This window comes from Neurospora tetrasperma, assembly GCF_000213175.1.
Source record: "Neurospora tetrasperma FGSC 2508 unplaced genomic scaffold NEUTE1scaffold_4, whole genome shotgun sequence".
In the NCBI taxonomy this organism is placed as follows: Eukaryota; Fungi; Ascomycota; class Sordariomycetes; order Sordariales; family Sordariaceae; genus Neurospora; species Neurospora tetrasperma.
This window is the reverse complement of record NW_009799102.1, coordinates 3,216,340-3,235,638: the sequence shown is the minus strand read 5'-3', so window position 1 is coordinate 3,235,638 and position 19,299 is coordinate 3,216,340. Positions and strand designations below refer to the sequence as shown.

At 53.8% G+C, this 19,299-nt stretch overlaps 9 protein-coding genes across 9 annotated transcripts; 3 read left to right on the top strand and 6 right to left on the bottom strand.

Annotated features, from left to right (window-relative positions):
• Positions 1 to 117: 117 nt before the first annotated feature.
• On the top strand, positions 118 to 1,131 carry NEUTE1DRAFT_123317 (uncharacterized protein; the record flags this gene model as incomplete). Its single annotated transcript, XM_009854150.1, has 1 exon — positions 118 to 1,131. One exon carries the CDS (start codon positions 118 to 120, stop codon positions 1,129 to 1,131), a length of 1,014 nt encoding a protein of 337 aa, XP_009852452.1.
• Positions 1,132 to 1,145: 14 nt separating this feature from the next.
• Positions 1,146 to 2,367, bottom strand: NEUTE1DRAFT_117522 (uncharacterized protein; the record flags this gene model as incomplete). Its single annotated transcript, XM_009854149.1, has 2 exons — positions 1,146 to 1,649; positions 1,740 to 2,367. 2 exons carry the CDS (start codon positions 2,123 to 2,125, stop codon positions 1,313 to 1,315), a joined length of 723 nt encoding a protein of 240 aa, XP_009852451.1.
• Positions 2,368 to 2,989: 622 nt separating this feature from the next.
• Positions 2,990 to 5,401, top strand: NEUTE1DRAFT_65784 (uncharacterized protein; the record flags this gene model as incomplete). The annotated part of the gene is made up of 1 exon (XM_009854148.1): positions 2,990 to 5,401. One exon carries the CDS (start codon positions 3,086 to 3,088, stop codon positions 5,372 to 5,374), a length of 2,289 nt encoding a protein of 762 aa, XP_009852450.1.
• A 288-nt stretch (positions 5,402 to 5,689) lies between these two features.
• Positions 5,690 to 8,233, bottom strand: NEUTE1DRAFT_65781 (uncharacterized protein; the record flags this gene model as incomplete). The annotated part of the gene is made up of 2 exons (XM_009854147.1): positions 5,690 to 6,682; positions 6,788 to 8,233. The coding sequence occupies 2 exons, from the start codon at positions 8,231 to 8,233 to the stop codon at positions 5,969 to 5,971; spliced, it is 2,160 nt and encodes a 719-aa protein (XP_009852449.1).
• Positions 8,234 to 8,515: 282 nt separating this feature from the next.
• Positions 8,516 to 9,105, bottom strand: NEUTE1DRAFT_102155 (uncharacterized protein; the record flags this gene model as incomplete). Its single annotated transcript, XM_009854146.1, has 3 exons — positions 8,516 to 8,626; positions 8,694 to 8,789; positions 8,872 to 9,105. The coding sequence occupies 3 exons, from the start codon at positions 9,103 to 9,105 to the stop codon at positions 8,516 to 8,518; spliced, it is 441 nt and encodes a 146-aa protein (XP_009852448.1).
• A 391-nt stretch (positions 9,106 to 9,496) lies between these two features.
• Positions 9,497 to 10,240, bottom strand: NEUTE1DRAFT_95427 (uncharacterized protein; the record flags this gene model as incomplete). Its single annotated transcript, XM_009854145.1, has 3 exons — positions 9,497 to 9,751; positions 9,826 to 10,045; positions 10,158 to 10,240. 2 exons carry the CDS (start codon positions 10,043 to 10,045, stop codon positions 9,723 to 9,725), a joined length of 249 nt encoding a protein of 82 aa, XP_009852447.1.
• A 360-nt stretch (positions 10,241 to 10,600) lies between these two features.
• On the bottom strand, positions 10,601 to 12,452 carry NEUTE1DRAFT_123312 (uncharacterized protein; the record flags this gene model as incomplete). The annotated part of the gene is made up of 2 exons (XM_009854144.1): positions 10,601 to 12,118; positions 12,199 to 12,452. 2 exons carry the CDS (start codon positions 12,450 to 12,452, stop codon positions 10,861 to 10,863), a joined length of 1,512 nt encoding a protein of 503 aa, XP_009852446.1.
• Positions 12,453 to 14,124: 1,672 nt separating this feature from the next.
• Positions 14,125 to 15,652, top strand: NEUTE1DRAFT_84454 (uncharacterized protein; the record flags this gene model as incomplete). Its single annotated transcript, XM_009854143.1, has 1 exon — positions 14,125 to 15,652. The coding sequence occupies one exon, from the start codon at positions 14,125 to 14,127 to the stop codon at positions 15,616 to 15,618; it is 1,494 nt and encodes a 497-aa protein (XP_009852445.1).
• A 214-nt stretch (positions 15,653 to 15,866) lies between these two features.
• Positions 15,867 to 19,124, bottom strand: NEUTE1DRAFT_123310 (uncharacterized protein; the record flags this gene model as incomplete). The annotated part of the gene is made up of 7 exons (XM_009854142.1): positions 15,867 to 16,191; positions 16,357 to 17,087; positions 17,143 to 17,177; positions 17,243 to 17,361; positions 17,731 to 17,769; positions 18,159 to 18,967; positions 19,024 to 19,124. The coding sequence occupies 7 exons, from the start codon at positions 19,117 to 19,119 to the stop codon at positions 15,867 to 15,869; spliced, it is 2,154 nt and encodes a 717-aa protein (XP_009852444.1).
• Between the last annotated feature and the right edge of the window lie 175 nt (positions 19,125 to 19,299).

Genomic DNA, 19,299 nt, shown 5'->3' with positions numbered 1-19,299 from the left:
ACGTTGATAAGATTCGACGAGGTGACAACATCAAGTACCCAGACTCCATATTCAAAGAATGTGAAACTAATTATACCAATAGACTTTTTAATTTAAAGAAACCTCGGGCTTTCTAGAATGGCCCCTACTACTTCAGCGTCCGTTCTGACGGGCAAGGAAGAATCGCGCAATGATCAAGAGCTAAAACCCGACACCAGAGCTGAGACCTACTCTCAGTTACATGTTGAGACTGTGAGCGGCATCAACTTGACAGCAGCCGCCTTTGTTGCGGGTGCTGCATCCTCCACCGCAGCTGGGCTTGTCCTCTCTGGTCTATCATGGCCATGGCTCATCTCCCTCGTCATCACCGTCGGGATAGTGCTTGTTACCTTCATTGTCTACCGGCACTTTGAAATGATACGGCGGCGTCAAAAGCCAGGTGGCAGCTGGCTCATCCCCAGCAATACGCCCCAACCCAATGCCGCTGGCACACAGGTTCCCAACACCACCTCTCTTCCTGCTATTTACTTCACATATATACTTGGCTCTGGCGGACACACTGCTGAGATGATTGAGACCATCAAGCAGTCATTTCGCGGCCAGGCAAACATCCACCGGCGGTACATCATCTCCATCGGAGACACTTCCTCTCTCGCCAAGGCCCGCCTTCTGGAAGCGACTATCAAGGACGCCTATCCCGGAGAAGATGCTCGAGCAGGCACCTCTGATATCTTCTTAATCCGCCGTGCGCGCAAGGTCCATCAACCGCTCTATACGGCACCCTTTACCTGCCTCATATCCGCCTTTCATGCCGCCAATGCCCTCACACGGATGCCCAACCCACGGTCGACAGAGGATCATGGAAAGGGGTTCAGATACCCGCATGTGATTGTTACAAATGGGCCTGCCAACGGCTTTATTGTGTGTTTTGTGGCCCACTTGCTCAAGATATTCTACCTCGTACCCGAAAACAGGGCCAAAATGGTGTACATCGAGACCTGGGCCAGGTCCAAGACGATGAGTCTGACGGGGAAGTTGTTTCTAAAGACGGGCATTGCTGATGTTGTCGGTGTGCAGCACGAGAGTCTGGCGAGGATATTCAAGGGTAGTCAGTATATCGGGCCGGTGTCTGCCGGCTTTCTTCAAAGATAGGCGACCAGGCTCCTGAATCACATGTACTTGTACAAAGTCTCTTGCCCTCTCTATATGTACAAAGAGACGTGATATTCTTACACTTGTGCACGAGTGGGCCGGCATCGTCTTTCCCCGACACGGATGGGTATCAGCCACGCTACACCACTCCTTCCCTCCCTTTTTACTCCAACTCGTTGCCTTAATTCTGCGCGAGCAGCTCATCCTCCTCAGATTCCTCGAGCGCAGAGTTGTCGACGACATTGGTGTACATGGAAGCCCTGGCAGATTCCTGGCGGGCGATCTCGGTCGTGGCCCACTTCTTCCAGCTCTCATACGTCTTGTTCTCGAGCTCCATGCCGACCGTCAGAAGGTCCTTGCCAAAGTAGCCACCAACCATGCGGGCCTCCTCGACGGCTATCCTGCGCTCCATCTGCTCCAACTGCCTCAACTTGTAGAACTCGTGGCGCGCCTTGTCGTAGGCTTCCTGCTTGGTCATGCCCTGATTCTCCATAAGCCAGAGCTGACGTTGAACGACACTATAGTGTGCAATTCGGGTTAGCATCCAATTTCCATGCCTGTCCGCCGGGCTTTTGCGCCATGTGCAATGCGCTCATCCAACAACGTACCTCTCGCCGGACAAGGGCATGCCGCGTTGCCTGAGGCCCTTGGACCAGTCAAGGAAACGGGCGTCCTTGCCATCCAACTCGATAATCATCCTCGGCCTGGCCAACTCCCAAGGGTGGTCGCGGTAGAAGTCGCGGCGCAACTCATCTTCGGGATAGACGATCTTGGTGGGCCTAAAGAGGTTGCGTGGCTTGCGCGCTCGCGGGTTCGGCGGAGAGTGCTGGATCGGATACGGCCTGGTGTTGATCTCAGCGGGAGGGATGGACTCAATGGCCTTGAGCCACAGTGGTGGGTTCCGTGGTGGCAGGCCAGAGACCATGTTGGTGGCAGCAGCCTCGCTGGCCCTCTGGTAGACCTTTGCGGCCTGGAAGATGCGCCCCTTGCCCATCTTGTCCGGTCGTCGCTGGCGGCGTTTGGGTGTTAGGTTATGGAGGGAATTACTGGCGATAATCGACGGCAGCGGTGGTGTTGGCTGAGATCAGAGGACCATTTGGCTGATTCGGCGGTCCTTTCGTCCCTCAAGATTCCCTCCCAAGGCAAAGGCAAGGCTAGACTACGAGGTTACGGGGTGTGTATACCTGTGTAAGGTAATGATAATACACTGCGCTGCGCTGCGTAGGTACAATGGATTCCCTCACCCGCCAAACCTATCGTTATCGCTATTTGCTTAGCTTTGTCCAAAGTGGAGCTGTGCCTTTTGGAGACAGGCACGATCCGACACGACCTTGATGGAGGTTTGTTGCCGGTAACCCGCGCCGCGACCTGCTGTCCCGCCTGCCGCGAGCGAGCAACTATTGGAAGGACGTGCCGGCAAAAAAAAAAATGTTCCCCGCCCCGCCATTAAGCGACCAGAGGGAAGTACCTACCAGCTAGGTGCTTATCGATAACAAAAGGTCTGGAGCCCGCCCGGCTGAGACTGGACCCCATTCCCGTCCAGCTTCCCCTCTTTCGTAGAGGCAGGGGTGGGGTATGCTCCCGGCAAGGTACCTGGAGCTGTGCCTCGTCCATGTACACTACATACCCCAACTTTTTCTCATTCATCGCGTCGCTCACCCGACCCCAGTTTCCTGCCACATCCCTCCTCACTTCATGACTCGAGTTCTCCCCGTTCTCCCCATACTTCCCCGCCCTCCACGAATCTGACGCCCTGACCACATCGACCTGATTACGATCCAATTCGCCAGTAACCGCGATCGCATCGAGTGCCAATCGAGTGCGCAGCAGCCAGCAGCTTGTGATTGCGTTTGCTCTGAGCTCTCCTTCATCGAATTGCGGCCGACACTCGCGGGGAACAGGCAAGAAGGGGTTGGCTGAATGGGCAGGTCATCATGTTGGACGGCGGCAGCTCATGAAAGTCTCCAGCCGATTTGAAGGGTCGATATGCGGCACCATCTTCTTGCATCGTCCGTCGTGGAATTGGTCTGCCATTGCCGCCTCCGCAACCGCAATTGCTGCCACCAGTTCCGTGTCGCAAACCACAGCATCCATCCAGCTCGGTGACCAAGGCAGCGGACGAAGAAGACAGGTTGCGACAGCAGGCCTCGGCCCAGTACAACAACGACGGCGCTTCCACGGCAGCTGGAGCTCCCAAAGTGGTGGCCTTGTCGATGGGGTCGCGAGGAGACCCATAGGAGGCTCCACCGGTTGCCCGCTACTGACCACCCCATCCCTGCGAGCGACTCCCACCAGTCTGTCCGGCACGAACAGCAGACGAGCACTCGACTCCAACTTCTTCCGCCATTCGGTCTCTGCTCCTCAAAAGCAGAGCCACACGGCGGCGGCGGCGGCGGCGGCGGCAGCCCCGGTCCCTGAGCTCGTTGCTCAAGCTGGCCCCGAACCCTGTGCCGATCAGAAGCCCGCCGACTCCGTCTTCTCGGCCCCATCCGCGCTACATGACGATCTGTCGACCGAGTCCCACTCGGGCGCAAACCCACAATCACAAGAGCTGCCCGAATCCCATAGTGTGAAGCTCGGTCATCTCACCAAAGAAGAGCTGCTTGAACTGGTAGATCCCTATCATGATCTAAACGGAACGGTCGAAGACTACCTCAAGTTCATTCGCGATCCTTACATGCATAATTATGCGCCCGCTGACAGGCCCCGGTTCACCTTTGTACAAAATGAAGATGACTACGAGTATCCAGGCCCGGACGAAGTGGTTGGCCTGGACGAATATGGCCAACACACACTGAGCGATCTCAGGTTTGCTGTACTCGTGCGGCTGCGCACTCCACACAAGGTAGACCTTGACACGATCTACGACCTCTACCAACAACTGCCGGAACCGCGCATGCCCTACATCAATGGTCGGTTGCGACATCAGCTCCTAAAAGCATTAGGGCAGCCTCAGCGGAGAAACTCCAAGTCCATGCTGCGGTACTTCGCCGTCATAGCGGATGTGAGGAACTGCAGCATGCCCTTGACGGCAGGGGAGTGGAATTGCGCCATCTCTTTTGCAAGCCGATATGTTGGCACTGTCACCGAAACCCAGGCGCAGTCTGCCATGAGACTGTGGCGCGAGATGGAAGTCGACGCTGGCATTAAGGCGACCGAGGTAACCTTCAACATTTTGTTTGATGTGGCCTCGAAGGCTGGCAACTTCACTCTCGCTGAAATGATTTACCAGGAAATGGTCAGTCGTGGGCACTATTTCAACCGCTATCACCACGTAAGCTTGATCCATTTCTTTGGGCTCAAGAGGGAGACTGGTGGACTGCGCGCCGCGTTTCGGGAGATGGTTGAGGCCGGCGAGATGATTGACACGGTTGTCCTCAACGCCGTCATATCTGGACTGTTGCGATCGGGCGAGGAAGCAGGGGCCGAGCGTATTTATGCTCGCATGGTGGCTTCCATCGCGAAGTGGTCGGACGTGTCATTCCCAACCCGGAGCTATGCCAGCGATCGCGCCATCACCCAGGCGCTGAAGATGATGGCCCGGGTTGCAAAGAAAGCTCCCGAGTTGCAACACAGCTTTCAAGAGATGGTACCAATGCATCCGAACCTTCGGACGTATAGCATTCTGGTCAAGTATTACGGCGTTCGGTGCGGAGATCTCTCCCGCGTGGCCAAGTACATCGACGATATGAAGCTGTTTGATATCCCTGTTCACGGCTCCATCTTCAAGGTTTTGTTCAGAGCTTTTGACCGTCATGGAGGTTACGCAACTTCGGCATGGAGCGCGAGGCGGTTAGAATCAATCTATTCGGCCCTGCTAGAAGCCGTAGACGCTGGACGGACACTTATTCATGACTCGGCCCCCCCACCAGTTGACGAGGAAGCGTTTACTGATGATCAAGCTCAAGAAACCCAATCTTATGAGCCAGTTCAGGTCCAGCCAGATCATATCCAGGAGGAACACCATCCTGATATTTACGACGATGAAGCCGAACTCCCCTTCGAAGAGGAGGAGTACCAACAAAAGAAGGAATGGGGTGTCGACCGGCCAGGCATAGAGATCAAGACCTGGCTGGCCATTTGGGTCCTGCGCGCATTCATGCGATGCACAAACGGCGACAGAGTCGTCGAAGTCTACGACCAACTCAGGGCCCGCTGGGAGCTCAGTGACAAGGACGAACTATTCATGGCGGACTTTCTGTCTTCGCTGCTCATCAACGGATCGAGAAGAGGAAAATGGTAATACAGTACAAACACATCACGACAGAATATTGAGACAGACACAGAGACAGACAAAGAGGTCTGGCAACGGGACACAGAACGTCACGGACATTACCATGAGCTAATGATGCTTAGGCACAGATTTTACATGGTTATAGAGAGTTGTTGTTGCTTGTTTTTTTTTTTTTATAATGGCGTCGGTGGTGGTTGGACGTCACTGTTTCTTGTATATTGCTTTCTTCTTTTTCTTTTTTCTTCCCTCAGACGCGGACCAGTCGCGTAGTATCTATCGGCATTTGCATGTTTGGGTCGAACCAGAAGGGCACGCTTAGCGAGCCGGAATTTGGACTCTGAAGAATATTTATGTGGTTGCATGAATGATGGAAGTTGAAGGCAGCATTTCAAGTGACGGATAACCACCCACCATTAGACTGGCCTGCTGTTCTCTTATTTACTCTCGAAATGTCTTCGCTGTAGCTTACAAAAGCTGGTATCATTATATGCATAGAACTTCCAACTCCCTTCCCGACTTCCGTACCTACTACAGTCCAATTCCAAGAATCTCACATCATTAAACCTATCTATTTTCAACCCAGGATGACTATCGCGTGTCCCCTTATTTGACCTTGCTCATGATAGTTTCCGGCCCTCTGACAACGTCCATCTGGGCGGCCCTAGCCTTGACCGCGTTCAACATGCTTCTCTCAAAATCGTCTCTGGACCTTAACACTGCCTCGACCCAGCTGATCTGCAAATCCCAATACTGGCTCTTGAACTCGGCAAACGCGTCCGGCACCGCCTCTTTATCGACCGTCAACAACTGTAAGAACGGTTCCGACACGCGCCACGTCTCCTTGATGGCATTGCCCACATCGGGGTTCGGCAAGTTGTTGAAGAAGTCAAAGGCGGTCGAGAGATCGTCAAAGATCTTGTCTTGGAAGTTATCCTGCCTGCGGAACTTGGCGCCCTTGTTGCGGACCGATGACAGGTAGCGGATGAGCAGCTCCTCGGCAAAGATCTCGATGAAGATGTCGACGAGCGAGTGGTGCAGCACCATTTTGTAGTCGGACACGTACTCCTCGAACGTGGCAATCATGCGCGCCATGGCGTTGGTCGTGTACCAGCGGGGGGTGAAGAAGTCGGGCATGACGGTGCGGAAGTCGACCGCGAACACCAGTTGGGCAAACTTGGTCATGCACCACGTGCTCAGGTCGACGTAGCCGTCGCGCAGAGCCGTGATTTCCGTCTCGGCCCGGTCCATGTACTGCGGCGACACGAGCGTGCTGAATTTACGCCGGAAGTCGGAGAGGTACGCCATCCGGCCTTCATCCTCGTTGTCATCGATGCAGGCGATTTGGTCGTTGGCTGTCGCCACGAGCCAGTCCTGCAGTGGCTGGAAGCCGTCCAGCTCTGGTTGGCCTTGTGGGGGTTGCACCTCGTACCGCGCGGCTTCGTCCTCGAGCATCTTCTGCCAGGACTGCTGGCGGGCGCGCAAGCGCTGAAACATGGTGTCGATGACGCCTTCCACAACATCGGCACGCTTCGAGTTGCCCGCGGCATCGACCTGTTCGCGGAGCATGCGCCACAGATCGACCAGGTTCTTGGTGCGGAAGTATCCATACTCGTCCTGGTCGAGGTTGCCACCCTCGACGTTGCGGTCGACAAAGTCCTTGCACTCTTGCTTGTAGATACGGTCGATCCATTCGTCGAGGAACTTGATGATGAGGGCGCGGAAGTCGCGCACCAGTTCTGCCTCGCGGTTGTCGATCACATGTGGTGTTAGTTCGTCCTGCTTCATTCCCAACTTGGTCATCTTGCGATAGTAAGCCTCAGGCCAGCTGATAATGGCTAAAGTATGTGCCGAGCTAGTCTCGGGATCGTCGATGAGCCCGATGAGATAGTCATGCATCAAGCCGTGGTAAATGGTAGCCCATGTCTTGAATATCTTCCACTTCTTGGGCATAAGCGGCGTCATGCCGATCTTGACGGCGTTCAGGTCGTTGAAGTACCATTTCAAGGACTTGTCGAGCATATCCGGATCACCCAAGAACTTCTCCTTGCTCTCTTTGAACTGGTCCTCGGCAAAGGTCTTAATAGCCTTCAAAAACTTGTCCTTATAGCCCCTGACCGTCTTGGCGCCGTCGGTTATGCTCTGGAAGCGCGTGGCCATTTCCTTGTGATCCTTCAGCGCTTCTTGCAAGGCCAAAACCCTCTGATCGCTCTTTTCCTCAGCTTCTATTATCAGTGCGAAACGTACGACCAGACTGTTGTTGTCCGCAATAACCAGGTTGATCAAACTCATGGCGACGAGGGTGATATTCACATCAAACCACTCAATGTATTTATCCAGGCGGGAGAAGTAATCCTCTAGTGTGGACTGCAGGCCTGGATCGTCGCCCCTCTGTATTTGCTCGATGGCATCGTCTCGGATATTACGGAGCTGCGTCAACTCGTAGTGAATAGCCAGTAGGTTGGGCATGTTTTCGGGGTCCTCGTCGTCCTCGTTTAACATCCTGTCGATAGCGTCCAGGCGCTCGCTGAAAGTCTCGAGGTTGCGGCGCATAGTCTCGACGGCGCCAAAGTTGCGGTGGGCTTGGGACACCAGGTTGATGGTAGCAAAGTCGGTGATCATGTCTTGCGACTCGGAACAAATCTTGTCGATTTTCATCATCTCCTCCTTGATTTGCTGTACCGTCCTTTGCCCGTCAGCCAGGCCGTTCATGCCGGCCTGTGTCGTCTCGAGCTGCTCTCGCAGGCCGCTGCGCAGTTGGGAGTCGACAGCTGCCTTTTTCCGCATGAACTCGGCCTTCAGGGTGGTGATCTTGTCGAGATCATCGGGGTGCCGAAGCAGCTCGGCGAGGTTGACGGGCGGTAAGTCCATTTTCGTGTATGAGTGTATGTATGTGTGTGTGTGTGTATACGTATTATTCGCGTGGTGGTGGAAAGTCCGCTGTTGGATATGTTGTGTTTCTCCTTGACGTCGTCTTCGGTGATCCGTATAACGTGTTGCCTGGACGGCAAGTCTGCATGTTCGCTTCACCTCATACCATGTCGCGCAAAGTGTTCAGCGTACAGTTTCTGTCGCAAGACGGGTGTTAGAAGATGCAGGTGGTCATCTCTAGGCGTTCCGTCGTGGTGTTTGGGTGGTGGTAGTAGTGTAGCGCTAATCGGTGTTGTGTTTTGTTGCGGCTCCTGCTCCTGGCAGGTGGAATCGATGGAATGGCGGTTGACGTTGTGATCTTTGAGGGGGGGAACCGGCGGCGTCGTGGGTACCCTAGAGGTAGCGGACCCTGGGTAAGTACCTGGCACTAACAGACAGGGGGCGAGCTCCGAAAGGGTACCTTCGCTCTGCTCTGGCGCAAAGTATCTGGAATGCATTTACACGGGACAACGGAAGCTGGCCGATTGGCTTGTGCGCATAGCTGCATATCTGCAACCTTAGTGTAACGAGGGCGGTGTCCTGAGTGTGAAACATAGGTAGGCTGTGCCGAGGACTCTCCGATCAGGGGCTTTGTTTACATTGGTCGTTGGTCTTTTCCTGATAGCTACACTATAGCAACCGTCTTGTCCTCCGGCGCCCAAGTCGTCGCCTCCATCCGGTGCCAAGGTCGATGTCGATATGAGATGGGGCATGATTAGAGTAGGTGGAATTCCATCACTGCTGTCTATTATGCCTACGAGCAGCTGACCGGGAAGCTGCTGGCAGCAATACCCTGAAAACGTGACCATGTAGCTACATCCTTGAGCTCGCATTGTCGCCTTTATTCTGAAAGTGACATATTTGAGCTCCAGAACTCTACCGCAGCAGTGAATACGTCAGAAGCACCGATTTTCCCGCCTTGGAGTGCTGTTCTCAAGACACCTTACCTGAGAAGACTTACCATAACGCCACTCAATACAGAGGCAGTCAGTTAATGGTGCTCTACGTAGCTTGCTCACCTCACACCATTGACGAAGCAGTCAATGGCTTCCAGGTCGTCCCATGCCAGATCTCATCCCAGCAAGCTTTCCCTCCATCCATGATCAGAGCTTCAACCAGGAGCCCCAGCACCCATTGCCACCCTCCATCTTCCCCTTATCAAAGTCAGAAGGTTTACCAGAGCCAATGGTTCTCGTAGGGTCCAAAGAGAGAGAAACGTCGGGGTCGATGATGATGATGATGATGATGATGGTGGTTTCTATCCGTGTCGTATCATATACAGAAGAGCGCCCGGACAGTCCGGACTACCTGCGACTATATTCGTGCCGGTCAATTCTTTGCGTTTCCCCCCTCTCGGCATTGTCCCCCTTATTACGCACGCATCAACCTCATCGCCCGCTCAAACTTCCCAATCATATCGGCACCCGCATAACAGCTAGTAGCGAGCCGTTTAAGAGCGGGGGCGGTAGGTCTGCCAGACTGTTGTGTTCGGAATCAGGTTACGTCAGTGGGACCGTATACTTTTCGCTCTCGGACAGGGAGAAATCACGCACCGGCAATGGCAACAGGGGAGCCGAAGCCGACGACGCAGTACATCAGGTAACGGAACCAGAAGAAGCGGGTCTTGGGGTTGAAGGGAAGGTTGGAGCGGGGACCCTCGGGGTAGTGGTAGGGCGACGAGAGCTGGGCGCGGGTGGTCTGGAAGGTGCGGCGAGCAACGAGGCTGAAGGGCTGTTGGCGGGGAGCCGCGCGGAGGGCAACACGGGAGAACATCTTTTTTCTCGCAAGCAATTCACACGCAGTCAGCTATCCAAAATTCAAGGGTGCAGTTGGGAGCAGAGCTCAGGGCGATCTGCAGAGTGATATCACAAGGAGAACGGCATACCTTGAGTGGAAATTTGGCGATTCCTTGCTCGGTGAGAAGCTGATGTCAAGGAGAGTCGAGGTGGGAAAGCACTTGGAGTGTGGTGATGAAACTGGAGGAGCTGCCCGAGGTGGTCCGTGACGCTACTGCGGAATCTTGACATTCGGAATTGGGAATAAGCTAGGCTGTCTCAGCTGGCCATACAGCTCTGGCAGCTGTGCATAGTGGGTATCGTATCTGACCAGTCGCAGGCCATTGGTTGTGGTGGCCTGACTTTTTGCGCATCTGACAGAATGGCTCGCCGTACAGGTACTTAAACACCGCGAATGGATCTCCCTCCCAAATTCGGGTTCTTCCAGCTGCCAAGTACCCTCGGCTGAAACGGGCCCTAGCTCTACAGGTTGAGCACTTCTGGGTACAAAGCACGTCACAGCCAGTTCTATCTTATCGGAGTACATTCCATAGGCGCTTGTCGCATTCTTGCTTTTTGTCTTCGCCTATCTCGGCGGTTATTTGATGTCCTCAACTTGCACCCAAGAGACAATAAACACAACATAAATTGGTATCTCGCGAGTGTTTATGTTCAGGTATCATTTCCAACTTTTGCTTCTAATAAGGCTGCCACACTACGAATAAACACCATCTTCCAAACATGCAGAGGTATATCCGGTTTAAATAGGTACAAATCAATGAAAACCACCCTTTTCGCCTATCCGCACTCTGTTTACTTGAGGGTCACCAACTCCTCAGCGCTGGTGGGGTGAATAGCCACGCAGTTGTCGAAGTCGGCCTTGGTCGCGCCCATGTTGATGGCCACACCGAAGCCCTGGAGGATCTCGCCGCTGCCAAGGCCGATAATGTGCAGACCAACAACCTTCTCCTCGGGGCCAGCGCAAATGAGCTTGTAGGCGGTCGGTGCCTTATCCTCAGGCTTCATCATGGCGTAGTACATGGCAGTGAAGCTAGACTTGTAGATTTTGAGGTTCTCGGCGCCGTACTTGGCAACCGCCTCGGGCTCGGTAAGGCCAATGGAACCGATTTCAGGATGGGCGAACACAACGGATGGCACATTATCATAATTCAGCTTGAGTGTCCTGAACTCCTCGGGGCCAAACAGACGGGCGGCCAGCTTGCGACCGGCAGCAATGGCGACGGGGGTCAACTCAACCTGACCGCACACATCACCAACGGCGTAGATGTTTTCGGTGCTGGTGTTCTGGTACTCGTCCACCTCGATGTAGCCCTTTTCGTTGGTCTTGACACCCGCCTTGTCCAAGCCGAGACCCTCGACCGCCGGCGTGCGACCAACAGCCCAGATGAGATGGTCGACGTCGGAAATAGACTGCTCGCCCTCACCCTCTTTGAAGTTGATAGCTAGCTTGCCCGCCGCATCCTTCTCGACACGGGTGAGTTGGCTCTTCTTGTGGACCTTGACCCCGATGCGCTCATACTCTTTGACCGACACCTGCTGGATCATAGGATCGAAGCTACGAAGGAAGGTATCGTGGCGGATGAAGAGATGAGTCTCAACGCCGAGGGCGTTCAACATGCCAGCAAACTCGACAGCAATATAGCCGGCGCCAACAAGGGCGACCTTCTTGGGGAGGGTGTCGATGTCGAAGAAGCCGTCGCTGTTGGTACCATATTCTGAGCCGGGGATATGGGGAGGGATGGTCGGGTTGCCGCCCACGGCGATCAGGATCTTCTTGGCGTTGACGACCGACTTGGTACCGTCATCGAGAGTAACCTCAACCGAGTTGGGGGACAGGAGCTTGGCCCAGCCGTGCACATACTCGACCTTGTCGTTGGCGAGGTTGCGCTCATAGATGCCGTTGAGACGGGCGACATAAGCGTCGCGCTTTTGCTTGAAGGTAGGCCAGTCAAAGGGAGCAGTTTGCTCGACGCTGAAGCCGTAGTCCTTGGCCTGGTGAATGGTTTCGGCAATAAGAGCGGCGTAGAAGGTGACCTTTTTGGGTACGCAGCTACAAGAGGAAGAGAGATTGTTAGAGCTTGACCTTTCGAGCAAGACGGACGCAATGACAAAAATTGGAAGGCGACTTGCCCAACGTTGACGCATGTACCTCCCAAACGCTTGGCCTCGACTACCATGGACTTGATGCCATACTTGCCAGCAGCAGCGCGGGCAGTCGCAATGCCACCACTGCCACCACCAATGACGAGAAAATCGGTTTCTTTAGAGATGGGAGCCATGTTGAGAGCTGTGACGGAGAAATGTCTAGACAAAGAACCAACTCGGCCTGAAGCTAGTCTGGACGAGACAACAGAAGGTCGAACAAGAAAGGACAGAGAGGGCATGGACGAAAGATATAAACCACCACAACGGTGTCCGGGCTGGTATCGCAAAAAATAAAGAGTGGTCTGGGGGACGAAGCGAGGGTCAGGAAGCAAGTAAAAGACAAGCCGCGGGGTACGGTTGCGACAGCTGCGGTTGGTAATCCTTGGGGCGCGGTTCCATGCGGTGGTGCTGGTGCGGGTAGTAGGTAGTTACCTTAGTTGTCTGTGTCTGCGAGGACTGTGCAGGTTGGCGGCCCCAGGATTTGGAATATGTACGCTAGTGTCGGCACATTGTCTCAATCGAAGTGGGGGACTACCCTGCTCCAATTGCGACAGGCCCGATCTAGAATGTCTTTAACCCAAATGCGTTTTGACACTACACCGAGAGACTGGGGAACCACATTGGATGTGCTATCTATTTGAGATTTGTATTTGGAATGGTGACATGACTTGGACCCTATCTGACGCAAGCGTGGCCGTGTCCACCTCAAGTAAGCATGCCGAAGTTGGCGGCGGCGGTACGATTAGTAGTGTATCTAATTCGAGTATCAGTCCAAGTACCTACACAACCAACAGAGAGAACAGAGAGAATCGTGACGTGTATATACTATACTGTAAATCGCAAATGTTTGCCTCTTTCACGGCTTCTTCGTCTCTGTCCCCTTTCGTCATCATCTGAGTAATGATATCATGGGGACCATCTCCCTCTACAAAGTACACAGAAGTTATGTACAGGGAGACAGTACGGAAAAAAGTGGAAGATGGATTGGCAAGTGTGGGTTGCAGTAAGTAAGCAACGCGAAATGCCGAATCGCGTAGAAGTCGATCATGTAAGCAAAGTCTCTCTCCATCGAAGTTCTCACAGAGTCCGCAAGGGAAAAGAAAGTTTATAGATAGGCTGTCGGTTATAAAAGAAACTTGAAAAATGTAAAATACGACCGAGGGCTTTTGAACTTGAACTAAGTGTGCAAAAGTCAGCTTGGACCCCACGAGATGTTGGGATGAAAGGCTGGAACACGGCCTTTCTTTGGTCAATTGCATCGATGCCGCTGGAAGATCAGAAGAAAAGGGCGTCAAACAAACTGAAGGGACCTTCCGTTCGCATCTGATGTGCCCGCGACCCGAATCAAACTGTCAGGTTTGCCTGCCGCCGACTGCCCCGTGCCAGCAAGGTTCTTAAAAGTCCGGCAGGCATTCAAGCTACGATGTAATGGAATCCTTGGCAAGCATTGACCAAGCCCGCCGTAGAGTACAGGCAAATTGGTGCTTTTCTGTACTGTAATGTACCCAGCGACATCAGCCACACGGTAACAAACAGTGTTGTACTGGGTACCATAGACGAGACGTCCAGGATAGTAGTGTGGTATTCTCAACTTCATCTACAAACTTCCATCATTTTGGGGCAACAAGAGACGGAATCGACACAACACAGAACCCGCTATCTAACCTCGCTTGGGGCATCTCACGACTCTCCAGCTCAATAACTCAAGAGAGAGAGGCACTCAACTGATCAACCACTACACTGATTTGTGGTGAGCAATCGAAGAGAGTCAAGCGTAGAATATCAGCTCAAGCCACTCGAAGCAGTCGACTGCTAGGGAAGGCCCGGTTCCAACAGATGGCTGTATTGGCAGAAGCTTGTGAGGAATTTCTGGCTTGAGTTGAGTCCGGTATCACCGGCTAGTTGTACATCATGGCGGGTAAGCCGTCCGTGTTGGCCAAGTTGTCCGTCGGCCAGCTGCAGGAGCTCATGGTCCGGTGTGGTCTGCCAAAGACTGGTGCAAAGCTTCTCCTATACAACCGTATTCGGACCGCGGCTAGAGAGCACAAACCTTTGGCTCCCAACTCTCGCATTCTCAGCATCGACATGGGTCTCAAGAACTTCGCCTACAGTGTTCTCACTCCAGTCATGCAAGACAGCAAGGCCATGGCCGAAGAGTATCCTTTGCCTGGAGACGGAGGGATCGGGATCAACAAGCCCAAGGACGGAGAAGTCAGGATCAACAGACCCAAGGACGGGGAAATTATGTTCAAGAGGCCCAAAGGCGGAGAAATTGTTGACACGGCTAGTTTCTTCGGGATGCTTGAAGGGACCAAGGACGGGAAGAATGGCGTCCTCGGGTCCACATTCGAACAAAATCTCAACACTCAACAGTCTTATAATATAAAGAATACTACAAGGCGTGTGGCCGACTTGCACGCATGGCGCCACCTCAACCTTCTCCCCTGGCTTGAGGTGAGCAATATCGATGGGAAGAATACGGACGCCGTCAGCGAGAACTTTGCCCCTAACGCCATGGCTGACATGGCCTACCGTCTTATCACGGAGCATATTCTGCCCCAAAAGCCAACCCACATCCTCATTGAGCGTCAGCGCTTCCGTACCGCCAATGCAGCCGGCATCTTTGAGTGGACCGTCCGTGTAAACATGCTCGAATCCATGATCTACGCCATCCTGCGCGTCATGCAAAACCGCGGCGAGTTCAAGGGCGTCGTGGTTGCCGTGCCGCCCAAGCGCGTGGTCAACTACCTCGTGGACAAGTACGGGCATGAGATACCCACACCTCGCGATCTGGTGAATCCTAAGAGGGCCAAGATAAAGCCAAAATCGAAACGAGGCTTCTCGAGGTTAGAGAACGAAATTCCACCCGAGGAGGACAAGGATGACGAGCTTCTCAACCCATTCGAGGAGCCCATCAACGTTGACGAAAAGGAAACCAATAAAAAGATCAAGGACGTCAAGAAGGCCCGGATGTGCCTTTTGGGTTCGTGGTTGAAGAACCAGGAAAAGCTCGGTCTCGTAAACCGTGAGATGCAGCGCATGGCCGACTACTTCGTAAGGGCCGTTCCCGTCGCCGTCAACAATTTGTTAGGTCTGACCAAGCAGAAATTGAGGAACAGCGCCGTAGAAATGCCGGCTCCCGCGCACCTCCCGGAGTCCCTCGGCGTCGGCACGTTGATGGGCAAGAGAGAAGAGAGGACGGAGCGTGTTACCAAGGGCGAACACATTGACAAGATGGACGACTTATGCGACTCGGTCACCCAGGGACTCGCCTGGCTGGAGTGGGGGTTACAGTTGGAGGAAGCTATGAAGAGAATGCCGTGGATTATGGAAAACAATGAGGAACCGGAGAGACCCAAGCTGGGAATCCCTGTGAGGAAGAGGACAACGGGCGGGGGTCTATAGAATTTTTCTAGATGTACGATAAAGTGTTGCCAAGATACCTACCTGTCACTGAAAATGCATAAACTGCGTTTCCCTCATTGTGTTGCCCACTCAATGTTGCCGGAACCACTGCCTTGCAAGGATGAGATTATTGATACAGCGCGCAAGATTATGAATGGAATCATGGGTATCATATTAATTTAGACCTCAAACACTGCGTCAACCAAGAGATCAACCAGTTAGCAAACTCCAAAGCTCCAAGTTCAACCCTACTCACTCCAATATTCATCGTACATGCCCTCTTCCCGCTGAGTACTAACCCATTCCTCACTCGCCAACCCCCTCGCCATCCTCCTCTTCAGTCCCTGCGGATCCTTATGCCAGTCACACGCGTAATCGCACGCAGGCACTTGCGTCTCCCCAAAATACCTGCAAATCGCCGCATGCCGACAAGAACCGGTATCCTCACAATACGCCACCAGCCTACCAAGACTCATCTGCCTCGCCTGTTTATTGATGATGCCATCCGCGGACGCGTTTTTCGACACTGGCTCCCTCATGACCAAGTTACAAACCCTATCCCGGTCCTCACGGCTATAGTAAAGAAAACAATAACTCGCATTCCCATCACGACCCGCCCGCCCGGCCTCTTGGTAATAGCCCTCAAACGACTTGGGCAGCCGCCAGTGTACGACGAACCGCACGTTCTCCTTGTCGATTCCCATGCCGAAGGCCGTCGTAGCCACGATGACGTCGTACCCCGGATCGTTGGCAATCCACTTGGCCAACGTCTCCTCCTTCACCTGGTTCGGCAATTTCGCGTGGAAGGGCCGCGCGCCAATACCGTCGTGTCGTAAGGCGGCCGCGAGCGACTCGACTTCGTCGCGGGAGATGGTGTAGATAATCCCCGGTACGTTCTCGACGCGCTCGCCGGTGGCGTCTAGCTCGGCTTTTCGATCCGCGGCCGCTCGACGGTCGTACACGCCCTTGAGCCAGGTGACAAAGTCGTCGTAGCGGTCGTTGGCTTCGTCGCTGGTGAAACGCACTTCGAGGTGCAGGTTCGGTCGGTGGGCTGTCATGCTGAAGATCTTGAGTTTGCCGGGCGTCTTGTCCAGCCCTAGCGTGGTAAGCACATCGTGACGGACTTGCTCGTTGGCTGTGGCGGTGAGACACATGACTGGTACATCGGGAAAGGTTTCGCGGAACCAGGAGAGCCGTTTGAAGTCTTTGCGGAAGTCGTGGCCCCATTCTGAGATGCAATGGGCTTCGTCAACCACGATACGCGCCAGCTCGTGCTGTTCGTAGACCAGTTTCAGTTTCCGCCGGAAGTGGTCGCCCGAACACAGCTCGGGAGTCACATAGAGGAGCCGCATGAGGGGATGCCCAGTTGCGAGATCAGCGTAGATGTAGTCTCGCTCTGGCAGGGTAGTGTTGCTGTTCAAAGTACGAGCGTCCACATCTGATGCCTTGAGGGCTTCGACTTGGTTCATCTGAAGGGCAATCAGTAAGTCGCTTGGACCCATATGTCTGAGGAGTGATGCCTACCATGAGACTCAGTAATGGAGAGATCACGATGGTGACTGTATAGAAAAGGTCAGATTGGGCTAACTTGAACCGTCAGTTGCTTTGGAAAGGCGGAACAGACTTCCACGGTCTATAACTGCTGGCAGTTGGAAGCATAGACTCTTGCCGAAGGAGGTGGCTGCCTGGACGAAAACATCATGACCGTCGAGGGCAGCCTCGATGATCTCTCTCTGATGTGGTCTGCGAATATCGGTCAGAATGGAATCACACGTACTCGACAGCCCATTCATCATACCTAAAGTTTTCTTTGCCGAATTGTCGACGAAGAGTGAAGTCAATGTCTTTGAAGGAGTCGCTCCTTAGGAGAGGCATCGCTGCTTTCGCCGATGCTGAATTCGTGCCCCGCGTCGCAGCTATCGTGCCGCTCTGATTTCCATGAGATGGTGCAGTGGCAAAGAGATCTAGTCTAAGCCTTGCAGCTTTACTTTCTAATCAGGGGTCAAGAGCTCGCGAGGGTGACGAATTCATCCCATCACGTCGGCTTAGTCGCGCCTGTTGTTTGTGGACTTGACTTCCATTCATTGTTGTGCATCTGAAGCAACCTGGAACCTAAGTGCCAGAAGTTCTGTTTGTTTTGGCCCAAAGTTCCTGGGTGTAGGGGGTTCCCAGTGTTAGTTGGCGGCTTATGGCCGCGCCAAGCCACTGTAAGCAGCGGTCCCCACCACCTGCAGTTCAGCACCGGGCGATGCGGGTGCAATTCCGTTCGGGTTCCTGTAAATCCTCGGGCACAGGGCAGCTCGTCCAAGCTTCGTTGAGGTTCTCGTCATAATCACACTTGGCAACTGACTCTATTGGTATCTCGAGATCATACACATAACACATGATCATGGGCTCCTTGACGTGGCAGTTCAATAATTGATCATAATTGTGATGCCGACTCAAGTAATGCTACCAGCCGTCCATGTTCTTCCTTCCCTCTTACCTTGGTTCCGTCGCTTTCCAATCCACCATCAAAACATGGGAGATGCAAAGCTCACCAAACCCCCGGAATAACCGCCCACTTCTTGCTAATCTTCTCCTCCCCAAACTTCTCCATATACCACTGCCTCCCCTTCACCGCCCTCGGCAACATGGCCGCCACCTCATTCAGCAAAAAACACCTCGCCGGCAGACATCCCCAGCCAGCCGCCATGTAAAACCCAAGCCACTCAACCCATTCGCAAAAGTAGTGCGGGTAAAGCATCACCTTGAACAGTCCCGCCTTGGGGATCTCGTAGTGCTTCTCTACCTTCTTCCCCGGCTGTCCCTTTTGCCCATTCTGCTTCGCCAGCCTTTCCTGCCTGCGGTTTTCCCGGCGTCTGATCTCCCGCAGCTCGTCATCGTGGTAGAAGTTCGCCATCAGACCGACGTAAAACAGCGCAATTCCGCAAGTAAATTGCAGCGTGGGGAACGAGCTAAAGAGCTGCCTGTCCCACGCCGCGTGACTCGTGGGACCGTAGGCGGCGAGCCAAGCACCGATCAACGTTCCGTTGATAATCTGGAAGCTAAGCGCAGAGAGCCAGATGGCGATGTGTATGGGCGCCATGCTGGGCTGCAGAAAAGGAAAGGCGAGGGCGCGATAGGAATAGTGAAATACAAAGAGGCCGGCGAGCACCTTGTTTTGCCAGGGCAGGTCGCTGAGGGTGAAGCCATGTTGGGCGGGGAGGGTGCGCATCATGTACACCAGGGTCATGAAGCCAGGTGCTTCCATGGTGAGCCAGCCAATTCGGCCGGGCAGGTTAAGGCGGCTGGTGACTGATGTCTTGCCCATCCCGTACCAGGAGACACCCCATTGAAGGGAGGCGGCCTGGTCAGTTGTGTCAGTTGTGATGTAGAGCATTCTCGTAGGGCCGCGACACATACCACGGGGAACCACTTCCATAAGGAGAGAATGAGCTCGTAATTCTCCCTTGTGGGAGGATACCAGTTGTCGATCAGACCTACGGTACTAGTCGTCATTTTTTTATTCAATCCGTTGGCGCTGGGCCAACAATTTATCTAGTGAGTTGGTCAAGTCGAAGGCGAACGGCAACTTCAAAGTGATTGAGGTGATCGGCGTACGGGTGATGATTTAGTTCAGAACCGTCTTGTTGCACTAGATTGGGGTGCTAATTCCCCACATTCCCAAGTAGGTATGGT